General features: G+C 40.6%; 1 protein-coding gene across 1 annotated transcript; it reads left to right on the plus strand.

Moving 5' to 3' along the window:
- The first annotated feature begins 118 nt into the window (after window positions 1–118).
- rrp36 (ribosomal RNA processing 36) lies at window positions 119–5,670 on the plus strand. Its single transcript, XM_048987461.1, has 8 exons — window positions 119–267; window positions 720–1,058; window positions 1,583–1,718; window positions 2,084–2,150; window positions 2,590–2,694; window positions 2,800–2,874; window positions 2,983–3,100; window positions 4,931–5,670. The coding sequence occupies exons 2-8, from the start codon at window positions 722–724 to the stop codon at window positions 5,071–5,073; spliced, it is 981 nt and encodes a 326-aa protein (XP_048843418.1). The 5' UTR covers window positions 119–267; window positions 720–721; the 3' UTR covers window positions 5,074–5,670.
- Window positions 5,671–20,562: the final 14,892 nt, after the last annotated feature.

A 20,562-nucleotide genomic window follows, 5' to 3' on the forward strand; every position in this document is an offset into this window, starting at 1 on the left:
TATGAACTGTATTTAACAGGCTTAAGAAAATAAAGTGTATTTAAGGCAGTAATGTTACAAAAACAATATTAACGAGAAAATTATATGTTTAGCCTAAGGAGTACTGTAATGTCTGAATCTCTGTAGTTTTTCCACCTTGTCCTTTATAGTCGCGCCCTCTATTGGTCACTATCAGCCGCAGCAGAAACTCCCGATCTACGCTCTCCAGGTGCCTCACCGACATTCTTTCACGTGGTTACTCACTGAGCTAAATTAACCGGCTTGTATGTAAGTATTTTGTTAGGCAATTTTATTCAAATTATGTATAATTCATTTAACTGTGATTTTTGTAAAAGACTGTATATGCCGTAGTGAAAAGATCTAAACCAGCGTAAACGGTTTGAGGATAAAGTACCGTAGGCCTTTCTGAAGCCGGGGGTTTTATTTAGAACCAGGCGGGCAAAGAAGCTTTCCCTTTCGCCCAGACACAGCTGTCCTGCTCGATATCTTTAAAGTATTTAAAATCACCTAAATGCTCAGATTAAATATGTACATTGATGCTTATTTGTAGACTTCGTGACAAGCGACTGAGCATAACTTTAATTTTTATCGTTATTCATTTTTGTTCGACGTTAACTTAGTTTGGTACCTTGGTCAGAGCATTTCGTATTGAAAGTGTAATGAATTTCTGGATAAGTAGGAAATATAATTTATGTTCTTTTGCGTGTGTTCAATGATAGCAATGCCCCCTAAAATGAAAGCAGCCCCTAAAAAGGGCAAAGTTAAGCGAGAAGCGGGCGCTGGCGTTAAGGGGCTGGGAGCGACCGGCGACAGCGACTCGGAGGGGGAGCTGGAGAGGAACTTCGCTTTGATCGAAAGTCGGGACCCAGAAGGACGCCAGGAGACGGAAGGGAAGGCAGGAGACGAGCCTAGTGCATCTGAAGGTTGCAGTGAGGATGGGGACACGAGTGAGGACCAAGAGGTAGATCCGGCAGAAATGAGTGAGGATGGCGATAGCACCAGTGAAGAGTGTGACGGTGCGGCTGGATCAAGGGAAACCGAAGAAGGCATCAAAAAAGGTGATCGCAGACCTTTATGTACTTTTGTAACCAACAACTTTATACCTTTTGTTTAAACGTTACATAGTTATTGCATTCGTTTTATAAGGTTGCGTATTATTTTTAGTATTATATTTGTAGGTAGCTGGTTCTTAGTAAGCCAGTTTAAAAAAGGTTACCCTCCTTGTAATTGTACCAGTGGTTCTCAATCCTGTTCCTGTAGCCCTCTACCAGAATGTAGTGCTTTCAACCGGCCACATTCATTATTAGCCTGTTACGGACCATATATAAGCCTGATTAAGGTAGGGTTGGCATGAAAACATTCTGGTGAGAGGGGGGCACCAGGAACAGGATTAAGATCCACTGGACTACATCAGTGTTCCGCTCCAAGGCGGTTATACTGCTCTTGTAATAAGAAATAATAATTCAAATGGGCTTGAACTGCCATAATAACGTCGGTAATTTGTAATCTTATACCTGTCACCTTAAACATGCATTTGCATGGTGACTTTTGTGTAATGTTTACATTGGATTCCCACTCATAGAATTGTCAGCGATGTCTTTTGAGGAGATCATGAAGCTGCAGAATAAAGTGGGTACAAAGGTTTTCAATGAAGTGGCTTATGGGGCTAAAAAGATGCTGGGCACAGAGAAGGGGAAAAAGCGTCTCAATAAGAACAGGTATGTCCCATCTCATCCAGTGCTATGGGGAATTATGGAGGAGCAAAGCACTGTCTTGCGCAGCATATCTATTTATCCACTGGGTGGTGCTGTTTTCAATATTTGTTTGCAGAAGCTACTCAGCACACCATGCTAAGTAGACTTGTGAGAATGACCTCATCTTAATTGTCACGTTTCTGTATTCACTTAGTGTATATACCTTGAAAACCACCATTTCACATCTAAAATTATGGGATAGCGGTAATGGAAAAAGATCAAAGATGTGTCAGGCTCACATATGATATACGTCATGTGAATGAGCTATGTATCCAAAAAGGATTCTTTATGTGCGTTGCTGGAATAATTTTCCCCCCTCTCTGATTTAGACCCATGGAAGTCTCAGCCAAGAAGCCCGTTCCTTTTCTGAGACATGTGTTGCCTGTTAAGAAAAAGGTGAGTTAGAAACAGGATAGTAGGTTAATGAAAGAATCCAATCCTTTTGACTTTGTATATAACTTTATGATTGTGAAACACAAGGAGGGTGTGAATGTATCCAGGTTCCTATATTCACCTGTATGCAATTAAGATTGTAATGCAAATTCGTTGTGTGTGTGTTAGGAAAGACTGACCAGCAGCAACAATGTGGCTCTTGTGTGTTTGCAGTTTGCCAAGTTTATAGAGGGCGAAGCTGTAATTCTTAATGGTGTCTGGTTCACCTGCCCACAGTATCCCAAGGGCGCTAATCAAATCATCTCTTTATATCCTCCAAACCCCATGTACTGTCTGTCTGCCATCTGAATAACAAGAGTTTCACATTGATGTTTGTTATATAGTTTGAAATATATGATTTATTGTGGGTTGGTGTCTGAGTAGATTCTACGTTTTGTTCCAGATGCCGAGAGATCCTCGGTTTGATGACCTTTCTGGAGAGTACAAGCCGGAGATTTTCGAGAAGACTTACAGCTTCATTAAAACCCTGAAGCAGAAGGAGAAGGAGGTGCTAGCACCTGTGTGAAAAATGCATATCTGATGCTTCTGATTTTTTTAGCCCTTGACGAATTCAATTATGACTCCCCTGAGAAATGTCTCTTGCCTCTTCTAGTTAGTTCAGAAGAAGATTAAGCAAGTCAAGTCCATGAAGAAGAAGGAACAGCTTGATCACTTGTTGAAGAGAATGGTAAGCTACTTCTGCAGCTCCTCGCATTTCAGACCCACACTCAAAGGTTTTCATGACCACAGAGCCAAGGAACTATGAGAACTGGGAATCTAAGAAATGTATCTCCAGGTGGACCAGGAGAGAGCCCAGAAGCAGAGGGAACTACAACGGGAGAAAGAGCTGGAGCACAAGAGGCAGCAGCGGGAGCTAGTGAAGGAAGGCCACCGGCCCTTCTTCCTCAAGAAATGTACGTGTCAGCATAATCAATTTCCGGTAGCTGAAAAACGTCAGCCTATTGTGGGGTATCTCTGAAGGCGTCTCTGCATAGCTGTGCTTCTCACATCCAACAAATGCAGCTTATTTAGCACACCAGCTAATTACTAGGTGTGGTAGGTGTGTTTGAGCAGGGAGATCTGCAAACCATAGTGCAGACTGGTCCTCCAGGACCGGAATTGGGGAACCCTGCTTTAGATTAATGATTGGACTTTCCGGAGGGTGACTCTGTGGGTAGTATTGGTTCAGCTGATACTTGTACCCTGCATTTCTCAATCAGGAGCTTCAAGGATATATATAAATTTTTGTTTTTCCTCCTGTAAAAAGTCTATATAGTTGAATAGTGTGTATAAGCTTAAAATATACTGCTTGGCTTATTCTCGCTGAATGTCGATTGGGATCAGGGAGCCCAAAGGTAATATGTGATATATAACTATTGCAGCTATTTATGATCTTAAAACGGCTATAATATGAGAAGAATATTGGAATAGTGTAGAATCTGCAGGTTGCACTGAGACTTTGGTACTTTAATTTGGGGAGCATCAGGGTGCTCTAGTGGGAGGGTCTGATCCCTGCTGTCCCTTCTTGTCAGTGGCAATGAGAAACGAGTTCACGTTGTGGGAAGACTACAGGTAGAACTGAGTGAACGTGGCTCTGTGTTTGTTGTGCTTAGTGCAATGTACCAGGCGTTTGGTTGTTGGATTAGTTTGAGGACTGTATTTTGCACCATGGGAAAACATTGATTAGAAAAAATTTAGCAGAGCATAAAAATTAGAAGTGCAGATTTGAGAGGCTTTCATACATCCTTAGGACTATTAATCATCCATGGATATGTATTCTTTAAGGAGCTTTTCCACTGCACCAGGTTACCATACTTTTGGTACTTCAACAAGTACTTAGAGTACTTCAAGATTTCCACTAGCGTAAATACTTTTTCTGGCACTGAATCACAATGTGTGGCAGGGTATTTTGTATTGAATTAGAAAAATGGCTGTAGTATATTAAAGGGCTGGAGGATGTGTGACATATACCAACATCGCATGTTATGCACATGCAATTCTTAAATCACTAGTCTACTAGATTACCCTGGGCTATTATTTCCGTACAGAATTGAAGGTATGAAAAGCCTGATCTTAAGTTTCACTAAAACATTTTTACTCTGTCATAGGAAAAAAAGTAGCAACTTTTGCAATTTTTGTATTATTCCTTTTAAAGATTATCTAGTACATGTTTAAAAATTAGTTTAAAGTTTACCTCCGCTGCTTTTGCATCAACGCTTCATGCACTCTCAGAGATAAAGATAATTATTTTCATCCTTGGTGATTAAATTACTCAGTGGGTCCATAAGAAATTTGTTGAACTCCTTTTCTACTTTATTAGTACCTCAGTATTTATTACAACAAAATCGCATTGCGATATTTGAAAAATTTCCAATACCGTACTGTCAATGGAATAGGGAATGTACCAAAAGTATGCTACCTGGTGTCATGGTGAATGTGACCTGGCAGTCAATCATTTAAATATCAGGTAACCTAATCAGTCAGGTGTTCCCCATATTTGTGTTTCCATAGTTTCTGATAGAACATTGTATTAGCCAGACTCAGCTTCCTCTTTAGAACTAGGACTGTTATCGAGTGCGCATTTTGGGCATGTCTTCCAGTCTCCCGGTTCTAGTTAAAAGTAATAAAATTGTGGGTCTTATCTTAGCTCACTGTCAGCATACGGTGAAAAGCGGAGACATGTTCCCGGTGGAACTGCATGCTGTTAACTCCACATTCTGCAATTCCCCCACTTTTTCTCTCAGCTGACAAGCGCAAACTGGAGCTGGCCGAGAAGTATAGCGACCTGAAGAGGAGCGGGAAGCTGGAGAACTTCCTGAGCAAGAAGAGGAAGAGGAACGCTATGAAGGACCGTAGGAAGATGCCGCTGCATCAGAAAGCTCAGTAAGCGCGCGAGCGGAGCCTGACTGAAACCATAAACTGCCTGTGCAGAGAAATGGGCCCGTGTAAGGGCTCTGGGTACTGAAAAAGGCTACAGACCTGTACATACTGTACATAAAAATCAAAGGCCTTTGGTTACAGCCTTGATTGTTGTACAAATGCTCTGTTATTACCTCAGTTCTTTTCTGTGAGTGTTACCACAATTGTAACTAATGAAATTAGCAAATGTCAAACTATTTAAAAAAGAAAAAAAGGTTAGGGCATTGTTGCTTCGTTCTTTGAGTTGTAGGAGCGATCAATGGTGCGTACTTAAATATTTTTATAGGTATTCTGAAAAATGCTATAATATGCTATGGAAACCAATAAACGCTCGATTATTAAGGTCTTTCTATGTAATATGCAAAATGAAAAGCTATTATGGGGAAATAGGTGTTTTGTCTGGTAACTTTCAGTGCTGTTTTACATTTGGTGGAGATTGGATGGCTTTTACAGCACAGAAAATGTCAAAATACTGATAATGCTGTCCTGCAGAAAACAACCTGAAGTAAGGCATGTGTACACTGGACATGGTAATGGTAATCTGGATTAAAATGCTTTAAAATTATAGCTTCTCTGTGCTATACTCAACTGTGTCAAATTCTGCATTATTTTTTTCTATATCTAATCTAGTGCCTATCCACACAATCCTCTTGGGGTAAAAAAAAAAGATCCAGTATTACTGAAATCAGATCAGAAAAATTCCCTAGTAAGATTTTTAAAGTTTTAATCCTGCTTTTCTTCAATATTTTAAGAAATAAAATACTGCAACTCCCACTGTTGCTTAAATTAACCTTGCCAGTTGGTAAACAGGAAAAATTAGTGGAATGAATTTCATTGCTCTATGAAATCTTGGCAGTAGGTGGAGCTGTTGACCAAAGTGGTCCTCAATAAACGTGTGTATCTGTTAAACTTTTAAGAAAAGGATTGGTCACTCTTCTTTCTAAACCCATTATCTTGTAAATGATGAAGTTGGTGAGTAATGTTGTTATATACCATTGTGGGAAATGAACATAAAATAATGAGCCTACCTTAGCTTTGTTAATATTCCTGATCATTATTTTCTCAACCCTGATCCTCATGTTTTTATGCTAATAAAATACATTTTTGTTATTTCGCCATTACTGAAACTTCAACAAAAGTTGCCAAATAAATTATAAATTAGTTTGTTCAGGATCAAGGTTGGACAATGCTCTGCTTTGTTAAAATGTGCCTTTGGCCAAGATATTTGTTCGGGACCTTAAAATAGCCCAGATGCATGTGACGCACGGTAGCCATCCGGATGTCAGTGTCCTGTTGTCTTTGTTACACATGGTGCATATCAATTCCATGTTGGTGAAAGATGAAAAACTGAACATTTTTTAAAAATCAATGCTATTTTTTTTAAATCAAAAGATGCATTTAACCTACATGACGTATAAGGCAAAGAATGGACATCAAGGGTCACACTTCCTCCATGTTTTCTCATTCTCATCTCCAAAAACCATTTTTAAAACCCAATTAAACTGTGTGTACGTGTGAGAGCGTGAACTCTGACTGACCTGTGAGTCCTGCAGAGCATCTGTTGCATCTGATTTAGGTTCATATTCTAACATGTATGTCGGTTGGGAGGGGGGTTTGCCTGTGATTGGATGGTCATCGGTTGAAATTCTAAGTTTGGCAGGATGATTTCATTATAGGGCCCCTGAGCGAGATCCTTACCTACTACTGCTACAGGGCCCCTGAGCGAGGTCCTTACCCACTACTGCTACAGGGCCCCTGAGCGAGGTCCTTACTCATTACTGCTACAGGGCCCCTGAGCGAGGTCCTTACCCACTACTGCTACAGGGCCCCTGAGCGAGGTCCTTACCCACTACTGCTACAGGGCCCCTGAGTGAGGCCCTTACCCACTACTGCTACAGGGCCTCTGAGCGAGGTCCTTACTCCCTACTGCTACAGGGCCCCTGAGTGAGGTCCTTACCCACTACTGCTACAGGGCCCCTGAGCGAGGTCCTGAGCAAGGTCCTTACCCACTACTGCTACAGGGCCCCTGAGCGAGGTCCATACCCCCTACTGCTACAGGGCCCCTGAATGAGGTCCTTACCCCCTACTGCTACAGGGCCCCTGAGCGAGGTCCATACCCCCTACTGCTACAGGGCCCCTGAGTGAGGTCCTTACCCACTACTGCTACAGGGCCCCTGAGTGAGGTCCTTACCCCCTACTGCTACAGGGCCCCTGAGCGAGGTCCATACCCCCTACTGCTACAGGGCCCCTGAGTGAGGTCCTTACCCACTACTGCTACAGGACCTCTGAGCGAGGTCCATACCCCCTACTGCTACAGGGCCCCTGAGCGAGGTCCTTACTCACTACTGCTACAGGGCCCCTGAGCGAGGTCCTTACCCCCTACTGCTACAGGGCCCCTGAGTGAGGTCTTTACCCACTACTGCTACAGGGCCCCTGAGCGAAGTCCTTACCCCCTACTGCTACAGGGCCGACTGACCCTGCTTTCTCAAAACTGCGGTTCATATTGCATAAAAGAATCTGCTAAATGAATGAAATATAAATCAAGTGCATTTCAGTTACGATGGGCCACACAAAGTATCGGGTGTCTGTTCTGAGTAAGAATTAAATAATATTTAGTGTGCAATATCGGTGTCAGTGAGGACCTACAGTATATCAAGTAGTGCATACAGATTAATATAACCAAGACTAGTCTTGATAATTGAGTTATCCTAGTGAATAAGCATGTGGGCAGCCAGAAGCTTACAGGCAATTCATCCAGGATTGCTGACTGTCACCTAAGGTGGGGATCAAGCCAGAACGACAGAAGAGAATCTGTCACTGGGTAGAGAGAGGCAGCCCGGTCCAAAAGGCTGGTCCCTCAGACACACCGACTCCCGTGAGAGCACCGCCAGTCAGCAGCTGCCCTGCTATGTTTGCCTCCACATCACAGACACTGTGGCTACAGCCAGCGGGTGATTCTGTCAGATCCCGTCCGAAATCAGCATTAATCATAACGAAACCCTTTCTTGTTCCAGTATTCTGGAGAAAAAAAAAAACCATCAAGGGAAATTAAAAAGTAAAATAGCAGAAGCCGTAAAGTTTTCCGTTCCCTCTCCCTTCGTAAATGATCTTCTTCGCCACTGAATTTTAAATGTCATAGTATGACAAATGCCTCCTGGCTTGTACTACCAGTGTCGAAAAAAAAATCATGATACATAAACTGAGTTCCTTGTCTCTTGCAGAGCTGCCTATATGTTTCTTTAACATACAGGTTTAGACACTGTCCAGCTGACCTCATATATACGGGTATAAGGGATGGAAATGATTAATCAGCACTCCGGTAAGTGCTCTTTGCCAGGCAGTCGCAGATCTCGGGTTAACCTAGACAGTGCCTTTGATATTCTGGCCTAAGAGTGTTATTTCTCAGATAATTACTTTCTTTCTTAGCAGGTGAACACACTTGAAATGGAATTTGATATTTTTGATTTGGGCAACACAGGCCTCAGGTGGCCAGGCGGAGCTCTGGTCTGGGGCTATATTATTTCTTGCCACGTAGTTCCTGCCGTTCTCTTGGCCTGGCCGACAGCGGAACTATGAGATTCCGTGGGCTGGTGCTGGATGCCTTTCCTGCCTCAGCAGCCCTGCATGTAGGGTAAATCTGTACGGGAGTGACTACCTGTCTGACGTCCTGCTCTCCCGGCATCTCCTGAACGACACGTCCCCGTCTGGCCCGGCAGAGTAATGTTAGTGCTGACGTGTTTTCATCCAAATTCATGCCCCAGATTTCCAAGAGACATCCCTGCATGTTTGCAGCATAATTAGGACAAACAAACAGGCCTAAAATAGAAAAATGGCCCCTTTCCATAACTCCCCAGCAAAGCTTCTCAGGACTATAGCTGTCCGTCATTTCATGTGGTATCAGAGTCATGTTTGGCAAACAGCAGCCAGGCCACAAAAGCCGGAATATTACTAATCTAGGAAAACACTTGTTTTTTTACGTCCTAGTGTGGTATAAAGAACTGTCCTTCAGTGAAAGGAAAACATTACGCACAGTGGGGCTGTGTCGGTCTGAGGGTACAGAGAAAATGTGTATACTTGTGGCTGCAACATCTTGAAAAACCAGAAGATATCTTTCTGAGCTTCTTGTTGCTTTTTTATTTCAAAAACAATTTTAGGAATAATCTCAGTACAAGAGTACCGTTATAATGAGTGGTGCGTCTTTCCACATGATTGTGAAAAAGCATAAATATCTCTAATGTCTGGAGATCATTTTTGAGGAATGTGCAAATGACACGTTTAAATTAAGGACAGTGTCTAGACTACAAAATGATGAAGGTGAGAGAGATTATGGCCGAGCTTATTGATCAGGAAGTTGAATAGGAGGAAACATTTTCTCATAATAGATTTGTGCTCTTACTTATAAAGCTACAGAGCATAACAGCAAACAGCTGTACGGACATTAAGGCTTAAGGCTTTCCAGTAGGAGGCTGAATTTCAATTAATTCTAAGTGGCATAGCTCTGACAGAATGCACAAAGGTTACTTTCTGTAAAATTGTGATACAGTACTTAGGGTAGCTCTTCCATGGTCGTCACGGTGCATTTTGAATGCTCAATAAAGTTTTGTTGCAGTGAAACAAAAATAATCAATTTCCAAACGAAATGTTTCAAATGATTTACAACATCCAAGTTAAGCTATTGTGTATTGTATGTATGTATGCTCAATGTTCTTCATAACTAATATTTTAAGTAATTTCCAAAAGTTGTTTGCAGAAATCTCTAAATACATTTCAAGATTAATGTACTTTGTTTTCAGATCCTCAAAAAGGATTTATATTCATAATTCATATTTGATTTTGTAATTCATTATAGATACTCCATTGAAAGGGATATTTAAAGATATTCCTATATTTAAATATTTAGATACATAATTTAAGGATTTGAAAATGAATAATTGATTTATAGATATCTTGAAATGATAAAAAAAATACTAAAAACATTTCAAGATGTTTTTAAATATTTAGTGCAATGTATGATTTAGGTGTGTGACTGTCACAGATCAGCTTTTTCTAGCAGGAGAAACAGTCTGAAGGATCCACTCGTCCACCAGAAGCAGACAGTGACTGTCCAGTTGGGCTTTCAGACTCGTGCATGATATTCATTCTTAACCAGTTCATTCATTATGAGCAGAAGGACTTCTGATATAACACATTTTTTTCAAATGGACAAACCATCTCCCCTCTCTGACACCTTTTTAATGCCATTTTGTAATATAACCACAGTCATCATCCACCCATTATTTTTCATTTCCTAGCCAATTCTACTTCGGGTCACAGAATATAACATGATCACACGACAATAGTTCCTTGTTCTTTATTTTGCATAAAATAATATTTTTAAAATAAGATTTTGTTATGGTGAACAAATGTGCATAGTTCAGGGTTTAACTGTCTATAAAAATATCTTCATAAGAGGTATTAATATTGGAGATGTTCTAAAAAGGAGCATTCAATTTAAACACCAGTGAATCCTGCCGTAGAACTGACATTTCACTAAATTACTGTGTATAATGCACCCCTTCTGGGTGTGATCTCTGTACATTTAATGGCTTTTATTGGTTTTCTCTTGGGAAGAACAATAAATATGATAGTTATACAACTGGAGCTGTGAAGTTTGCCTTCATTACTGGGAGAACGCCTTCGGAATATATTAGTGGTCATAGGCAAGGACATGTTGCTAAGCGACCATTACCATTTGACTGAAGTGTACACTTTGACTGTAATAAAAGTGAAAGCCAAAACTGTTTTAATAATGCTGTGCGTTTATTACGGGGTATACATGCTAGAAGGCTATTGAATATTGTACGTCCGCTGCTACTAAAGTTCTTTTTTTTAAATACAAATATAGCTGATCGTTTATAGCTAGATATCTGCCTCTGCTTGGGGTATTTCTGTAATATACAATGTGGTTTGCTATATTTTTGTTTGTGGTTCTTAAATGTAAACCGCTTCAATGAATGAGACATATATTTTTTAAATACAGTGCAAACGTGCTGTAGTAGTGCAGTATATTTTGATATTGGAGAAATTTATGAATAAATAACCTAGTAAATGCAACATATTCCTAATACACTTATGCGTTCAGTAGCCAGAAGCACCTCATGCAGAAAAGGTTCAAAATGAAGTTGGACATGTAAGTATCTCCAGACCCAGCAATCACGTTTGTCACAAGGTGGCTTTGTGGACAAATACCAAACGACAACACAGACTCTCCGGAAATCGTAGCGGGGGGAGGAGACGCCTGGAGCAGTCATCATCTGTCGTTTACGCGTTTAAATAAAGCTGCTCCGTCAGACTGGGGGTGTCGACATAGTCCCCTTAGTGCCCATGTTGGAATGCACACATAACTCAACTTATACTACATAAATAGACACTTAACTTGCTTCATTAAGTTTAAAATCTGGAGGTTATAAAAACAGTTGGATATCAGCTGATTCTGATAGGTATATTAGTCAACTGTCAAATGCCATTTTTACAGCTATACTGTACCTGTAGCCATTAATACATTAAAAATAAATAAATTTTAAGGCTGTTTTAACGTTAAAATAAATACATTTCCTTTGGGGGAAGATAGATGTGAATCCATCCATCCATCCATCCATCATCCATCCATCCATCCATCCATCCATCATCCATCCATCCATCCATCCACATCTGCATTTCGAGCACAGGGTCGCAGTGAGGCAGAAGTGCAGCAGAAAGGGAATGCAAGGTAATTCGTTTGAGTTGCTTAAGAGGTCAGTTTAGTAATAACTCATTTAGAAGCAATTTAAATGGGAGCATTTTTGAATGGATCTATCATTTCTGTTACCACTTAGAGCAAAACCCTTCATTACTCACCCTTTGCCAGAAAGGACTGATCAGACTGATGTAGATTTGAGGAGCGGGTGTCAGATTGTACTGGAGGAGGCACAAGTGTGAGTGCAGCAGTAGCAGCATGCCCCCCCCCCCCTTATTTCCATGACAGGAAGTCCTTGGTGACTGCTGCCTTGGTGACTGCTGCCTTGGTGACTGCTACTTTGGTGACTGCTGCCTTGGTGACTGCTACCTTGGTGACTGCTGCCTTGGTGACTGCTGCCTTGGTGACTGTTGGATGTTGAGGATATCAGCTATTTGGTAAAACTTCTCTTACAGTTTAACTAAATTTGGCTCACTTCTGCTTTGTAGAGTTAGCCCCCCCCCCCCCCCCCCCACTGGACTGAGAGGGAACATGTCAAGTATGACTCAGGCAAGCGCTGCTAAAGTTTGTTTTACAGGAAGTTAATTAATGTTGCCTGTTCTGCACTCTTCATTCTGTTTTCACATCCATTATGTCGCGCCTCCGTTTGGGAGTTGTTGCGGTGAAGGATGAGCAATGAGATTAAAAATATAATTAATGATGTAGTGGTGTGAAATGAAAAGGGCAGCTCTGTCCTCTTAGGTGCCTGGTCTTCAACTCTCCCCGTACAAGCAATCGTGTGACGAACGGTGACTGAAATGACACCGTTGGGTCAAAATCATTTCAGAGACAACAGAACATTTCGGTTTCCAGGTTACAGGTTGCACAATTGAATCTAGTTTCATGCTAATGCGACAGTTTTCGGTGGACTGTAGCACTCTGAGATATAACCCAGCACAAATTACAGAACAAATCCTGAGCACACGAGTCTCCCAAATTTAATTATGCTGAACAAACCAGCCACCCATCTCAATTTGCGGGCAATTAGTTCCCTAAGTACAAACAGTGTAAGTATTCAAATGTGCATAAACAGATAAATACTGAGTCTTCTAAATAAATAACCCAGTAACACATAACCCAAGGTGACCCCTTTGTAATGCAAGTTTATGCTGAAAGTTCATATACATTGTGGCAACTCTTACTAAGTACATGACATAACAAGAATGAAAAGAACTCTGAAAAGAAAAATAAAGTTTTCAGAATAAGGCTGGAAGCATTTGAAATTCAATGCTCCACCTTTCCATTCAACAATAGACTTTTCATGCTTTATATGCCATTCATTCATCATCTTCCGGAAGCTCTTTTCTAGTACAGGATCAAGGTTTATACTTCAAATAGGGAGTAAAGAAACTACGGCAGAGACAGGATAAAATCATTTTTCAGTGGTGCATAAACAGAAGGTTTTTTTTTTTATACAAAATTTTATGTTTGGAAGACAACAGTTATATATATATATATATATATAAAACCATATATATACAGTACTCTGTCATTTGAACAATGTAAAAATGATGTATTCTTGACAATTTCCTAAACAAAGGAATTTTTGAATACAAAAAACAGATCTTAATACTGTATTGAAACATCACATCCATCTAAACAGGTATTGGTATAAATACTAGATGCAGTGCATATTCCCCAGTGCTGGTCTAACTGTGTCCTTGCAGGATATACAGATAACAGATGCAAATGACAGCAGACATCTAGCCAGCCAGAACAGCAGCTGCTTACCAGGGATTGTGCCTTTACATTTCATTTTAGCAGTGAGATATGAAAAATTACGTTTGCTTTGCTAAAACGTCCTCACAGCTTGACCGTTACCTTTAATGACTGTGTGCTTTGTCAAGAGATTGCATGACTATTAAATACATTAAGTATGCTGTCCCAGTAAAGGTAACGGGACATCGCTAGCTGCTAATAGAAGTATATCTATTACGATTTTCCTGTAATTTCTGTTAGAGCTTTTGTGTTGTGCTCCACTCCTACTTGATTAGTAATTAATTAGCTCAAAAACTGGGAAGAAGCATTTCAGCCCTGGGCTGATTTTTTATTTTAGTTCATCACGCATGCATGTTTTGTGTGGACATCTCGGCTCTTGGCTGTCCGCTGCAGTGCCCCAGAATTAGTATGCAAATTACCATATTTGCATATTTTAAATCCACACATACTTTCCTTGCAATCATGTGCCTTTTTAGTCGGAGGTGAATTTCCTGAGATCCGAATTTCCTTTACACCACCCACCATCATGCAGGCCTGAGAGCGTCGTGGTGGAACGTCAGGCACACAATTCTGACCTCTTTGCATCTCCGCCCTCAGAAGCATCTCCACCTGCACCACCAGCAACAGCTTCTTTCCACTTGCAATCACATGCACCTTTTGCCCTAATCATTGAAAGTGCCCCTTGTCTCAGATTCCAAATACCCCTTCTCAACTAATGTACCCGGCGAATTTTACCTATCATCAACGATTGTGATAAATTGTTTACTGAGGGAACTGTTCCATGCCTTGTTTTCGTAAGAAATTACATAGATAGATAGATCTGGTATTTATAGATTAAACCACAAACTAAGATGTAAAGAAACTTGTAAAGAATGTATTACGCAAACTAAGGTTTTTATGCATCACCATAAAACCTATAACCTATAACCAAAAGGTCTGAGTTCAGTACTACTTTATGCGTTAGCATTCAGTGAGTATGTGCAAAAGTATTTCTGCACAAAGTCACAGCTATAAAACATTTTCCCCAATATTAGCAGCAAACAGTTCAATTCCATCTAATACCTGAGATGAAATGTGCATCCCCTCTGTCCACCCATTTCTCATAACTGCTTATATAATGCATGGCCACATTTACACTGGAGACTATCACAGGAGGCCAGTCCATTATAGGAGGCACCCAATGACAGTAAAGGGTGTTTACAGACAGTTTAGAGACCCCAGTTCAGATAACTGCAAAGATGGATCCAGAACACAATCACCAAATGTGCATCTGAAATTATTGAGGTTGCACAATCCCTGCAACCATGTCACAGTCATAGACCAACTTACTTCCTCCTGGTGCAAGTTATTAACCATAAAGTCATTAATAAGCACCTTCAAACTCAGGTCTACATAACTGGACCTGGAGGAAATCCATATAAACAGAGGAGAAACATACAAAATCAACACGCAAACTCGAACTGGGAATTCAATCGACAACCATGAAGTAACTATTGAGGCCTTAGTTGCTTTATTGAATTAATCGTTTGAACAGTAAATGCAGTAATCAAGTTTTTATGTATCTAATAAGACCTATCTCATGCATTTTTGAGGGGCAGGGTTTATCTACCTCTGGCCAAGCTGCCAATGACTATTTTGCCAAAAATAAGGGTTTAAATGAAATGATTTATTTGTATGACTATGAATAGAGCATTGCAATGCTTCTTTACACGTTTGCCATCTTGCTCTCCTAAGACATACGCACATACAGGTCAGAGCAAAGTTTGGGGTCTGAGTGCGAGACCAGCTATTTGTCAGGTGATGTTGGGGGGGGGGGGGGAGGTGACCATTCTTCTGAGCAAGGATCCGAACCCATGATTTTCCCGATCACAGGCATAGAGACCTAGCCTGCTAAGCCACACCCCCCCCATTTAATCATACGACGCACTCAAACATGCCCTGACCTTCCAGGTCTACTATGCAGCAGGTCCTGGGGCGAATGTGCTTCCCTCATCCTTCCAGTTAACACGATCTTCCATATTCCATAACAGCCATTTGCTTACCTCCGCAACTCCACTTGGTGGATTATAACTGCAGGTAATGACATTAAAAGACTAATGTAATGAATGAAAAATCAATTCTGCTATGGCTTAAATGAAAGACTTTAAAAGGCTCCAAAGAACAAGGTTGGTGCTGTAAACAATGAACTGCACTTGTTTTCAAAGGTAAATGGAGGCCGATAATTATTACATTTGCATGACTTCGCATGCAATTTGAAGACAATGCACTGTTTAGTTTGAAGACTGGATATAAAAATGCACACATCATCATTATCTGAGGGTTCAATCAAAGGGCGGCATCTATTATTATGAATTAGTGTGAGTAACTCCCAGCCGAGGAACATGACGTTTTGCATCACAAATACAAATTACAAGACATTAAAGACATTAAGTCATCAAATTGCATCCTACATTCAAAATCCGGCGCCCTTCACAAGCGTAGCTGACACCTGTATATGTAAAGAACCATTCTTACACCTTTGACTGCAGTATGGCGCTCTCACAGGTCCTGGTCTCACAGGTCCTGCTCTTATTTGTCTTGTTTCTTCATTTAATCTCGTTCCTTTAAAATCACCAAAAAAGGACAATTTGTGAAAAAAATGTTGGCCGGAATATGATATTTTTTTTCTCATAATATGTCTGCAAAAGTGGTGTTGTCTTATACGAAGGGTCTCGACATGAAAGGTTATAGATGATGCCGCAGACATATATTTTATAATTTTACAATATTTGATAATGACCATTCTTACAGTAATTTGGCGTAATATTTCTCACGTGAGCGCGAGAGTCTGAAAGCGCGAGAGTCTGAAAGCGTGAGAGTCTGAAAGCGTGAGCGCCACGCCAGATGCGTCTGTAGGCAGCCCTGCCAATGTGTGTGTTTAGCATCGATCCCTGAGTGTCGTGCAATATGTCGGCTTCCCAGGCTGAGCTACTGTTAGTATTAAACAGACAGTGGCTGTTAATAAAGACAGTAACATCCTTTTCGATAGAGCTCTCAAAAGAGGTTTTTTTACCCTCTTCATATGCATCATGCAGTCTGCACCCTCAAGGGTTGCGGAGTTTGTAATATTCATTGCATACCCCCCCCCCCCCCCCCCCCCCCCCCCAATAATACATTTGCTGTTTAATGCACTTGTAATCCGATTGCCAGTGCTTGCTGGTTAATTTATTATATATTCTTGTTAAATAAAATTATTTTTCTTTATGCAGGTAAGATTTGGTAAAATAGTTGCCAAACAATAGGGGTGGGGAGGGGGGCGTGGTCATAAAATTGGGGTCATCTTATATTCTGGCCAATACGGTATCATAAATACGAGCTGCAGACTTCTGCAATCAGCAAAGAAACTTTACTCGAGTATACCTACCTCAGCTTGTGTCAACAGCGTTGGCAGCTCTTCTGTGTTTCCTTGCATTAGTTAGGAAAGAGCGTTCTTGGCCTGTTATTGATCCATTTCTTCTGCGCCAAGCCATTCCAGGGTAATTACAGCCATCCAATGTTAAAAGGTTCTATTAATCATTTAATTATGTTAAGCGCTGAGAACAAATGTGTGTGTGTATGTGTGTGTGTGTATAATCGTTTTTGTTTGCTTTCAGTTGCAGTGTAATGCCTGCAATGGTTTGGTTTGATTAAAACCGTCTGTTTGGAGTCTTACATTAGGATGTTCATTCCATCTCAATGACATAAAAGAAAAGAAGGATCGAGCACCTAAACATGACGAGGGGGGATTAACATTTAATTTTATCCTAAGCTTTATCTATATGTGGTGTTTTGCAGCACTGTACCCACAATTGACAGAGGGCATATGCCCCAGCTCTAGGGGGCGCTTACAACTTTGCCCTACCACAGGGTAATCTGTAGTCCTCCATCCCAGTCTGACTGAATGACCCATTACTCTATGTTGTACATGGTGGTTAATGACTGGACTCATCCTTTACCGTTTGTTGGTGAATAACATATAGTGTTATATTAATGATATAACTGCTAACAACACGCACGCATACTTAAAATATTATATATGCAGCATGTCTTTAATGTATTAGAAGGCTTAAAATACATTAACTTTTAACAGAAAAAAGGCAGTTTAAATTCACACATACAAGAACCGTGCAAACTCCTTCATTTGTTCGGAACAGAATAATTTAATAGAATAAATCTTTATTGTCCAGTCAAGCCTCACAACGTAAAGTATAAAAATAAAGTTCACACTGCGAACTGTGATTTCTTTTTGTGGCTGTAACAATGTGTCTGTAATAAACGCAGTGAAATCCAGCATAACAGAAGTCTAAACCTCTGCAATTTGCTGAGACGTTGATGAAAGTGTTTGTGCAGCCTGGAAAGAAAGAGCCTCCAGCTGCAATGTTCTAATAATTATTGTACAGCGACCCTGAGGCTATGTGGAATGCAGCACTTCGGTGTCATGGAAACAGAGCTATACGATAAAACAAAGTCCAATTCCGAACAAATCCCGCATCGCAGCTTCAGCAGGTGTGGAGCAGCTGAGAATTATCGATAGCTGATTATACTCACTATAGCATTTTAGCCCCCAGTCCCAAGACAGTGAATGGTTTCTTAATTGATGTAGTGTGTAGCTAATATGCAGTGTATACTCACCTAGATTTTCCAGCTGCGAATGCAGGAAGACATCGACAAACAATCATAGTGATGAATCGGACCAAGTGTTTCGACTGATGACAGTGACGACATAGACCCAGTGTGAAGCCGCGTGTCGCACAACGGGGACCCAGGCCCTTCGCCCCTTGGTGATGCTGAGATGTGGAAAAGATGTGGTCTTAAAACAGATGATGAGCCCTAAAACGAGCATACTGGTCTAAAATGACAGCCTATCAGAGGACATTTGAAATATGTGAATTCCTACAAGCCACAATTATCAAGTTGCATTTACAGGCAGTGCATGGTTTAAGAGCACCCAACTTACGACGGACTGTCATAAAGTCTATTATATGAAAAATTCAAGTTAATTACAAACGTTTGTAATAACAAATACACGTACTGCTTTCGACTTCAAGAACAGTTCGGTACCACATGTAGGTGTTTATTACTGTACAGACCTGGCAACTCTCAAGTCTCTCCTCAAAATCCATCTCTTCAAATCTGCTTATAACCTCTAAGCGCTGCTCTCTGACCCACATGCATGTGTTCATCTCCTTCATTCATTTGTTCTTATTTGTGCTGTCTTCCTGTGTAAGTTTTAAATACGTTTTGTTTTAAACTTTTGATCTTATGTAAGTGTTTTTAATTAGCACTGTTGCCTCACACCTCTGGGACCCGGGTTTGAGTCCCTGCCTCGTGCCCATTGCTTCCGGGATAGGCTCCGGACCCCCCGCGACCCAGTACGATAAGCAGTTTGGAAAATGGATGGATGGATGGATGGATGGATGTATCTCCAATTTCTATGTAAAGCACCTTTGAGTACCTTGAAAAGTGCTCTATAAATAAAATTTATTATTATTATTATTATTACTGCATTATTACATTGATGATCTGTATCATTATTTTTCCAACTTACCTACAAATTCAACTTAAGGACAGACTTGGGGAATGGATCTCATTCATAACCTAGGGGCTGCCTGTACTTAGCAGATGCTTTTATGCAAAGCAACATACATTTCGGGAAGCAGGGTCAGACAGTCCCGGGAGCAGTCGTGGCTAAGGACCTTGCTCAAGGGCCCAACAGTGATGTCCAGAATAATACCCCAAGTGAAAATAAAATAGCTCTGCAGTTCAGTGAATGGTTGCATTAAAGGGGCAGCAGAGGTCTATACTGTACATTGCAGTGTTTCTCAAACCGGTCCTCGTGGACCCCCAGAAAGTCCACGTTTTTTTGCTTCCTCCCAGCTGGAAAAATTTTTGGAGTATCTGGCAGGGAGCTGGGATGGAGCAAAAATGTGGACCTTCTGGACGTTCACGAGGACCAGTTTGAGAAACACTGATACACTGGGATCTCTATCTGATACCTACAATGGGATATGGGGACGTTGCCCTGTACCAAATGTAATTTCAAAAATTGTGTGAGTAAGGTAAAGTCAGGATTAATGGCACTATATGTTACTTATAGCAGCTAATGGTGTGTTAATCAGTGGCAGTCAATGGAAGGCTAATTGGCTTTTACTTCCAGGAAGCCAGTGAAATGATAAAGTTAAACAGCCACACATGGTGCAGATGATGAAAACAGTTCAGATTTTGAAATCATTTGAAAATTGCAACAGTTTCTGTAAAACTGAAAAAAAACAGACACTTGCAAAATGGTCATAAAATGCAGATGTTAACAAAAGTCACAAAAATTAGAAAGATAAAATTGACAAGGAATGAAACAACAACCACGGAAAATGACAAATAAGATCAGAGAAAACAACAAATGGATAGTTTTTTTACACTGGAAAATCAACCAGAGTAAGACACTGACATTACTCTTGGGTAACTGGGAATAAAATGACTGACGCACTGTACATATGAGGTTATTTCAGGAGTAATGGGCTGACAAAAAACAGCTAAGACACATCAGAATGATTTAAAGGCAGCAGCCGCCCAAGTCCAGCTGAAGTTACAGCTGCTTCATCTCAAATGGTGCCACCTATGAAAGTTCTATCCCACTGTCCTACAGCCATAAACTCTCATACTGCTGGCCTTCCTAAGGTGTTCGGGTCGGCGCCGACCCGTTTGTAAGTTTAAAATGCATAAAAGCACCACATAAATTTGTGTACTGCATCAAGGCTTTCTGACTTTGTCAGAAATAAAAATAAAAAAATAAAATAAAAAAATAAAATAAAAATCACTAAATTATAAATGCTCTGGTAAAGATTGTAACAGCTCTGGTGTTTTTAAGTTTAAAATGCATAAAAGCACCACATAAAAGCAAGATAAGACCAATTCTGTTTATTTATATAATTCTCTTGAGGTATATTTTACCATTATTTTTTTATTGAA

The sequence above is a fragment of the Brienomyrus brachyistius genome, chromosome 20 (genome assembly GCF_023856365.1).
Source record: "Brienomyrus brachyistius isolate T26 chromosome 20, BBRACH_0.4, whole genome shotgun sequence".
NCBI lineage: Eukaryota > Metazoa > Chordata > Actinopteri > Osteoglossiformes > Mormyridae > Brienomyrus > Brienomyrus brachyistius.

Bases quoted from the DNA above. Each gene is read 5' to 3' on its own strand.
- rrp36 (XM_048987461.1), top strand. From the start codon at position 722: ATGCCCCCTAAAATGAAAGCAGCCCCTAAAAAGGGCAAAGTTAAGCGA. The intron at 2,151-2,589 runs GTGAGTTAGAAA...GTTTTGTTCCAG, and splicing joins TGTTGCCTGTTAAGAAAAAG to ATGCCGAGAGATCCTCGGTT. The intron at 3,101-4,930 runs GTACGTGTCAGC...TTTTTCTCTCAG, and splicing joins GCCCTTCTTCCTCAAGAAAT to CTGACAAGCGCAAACTGGAG.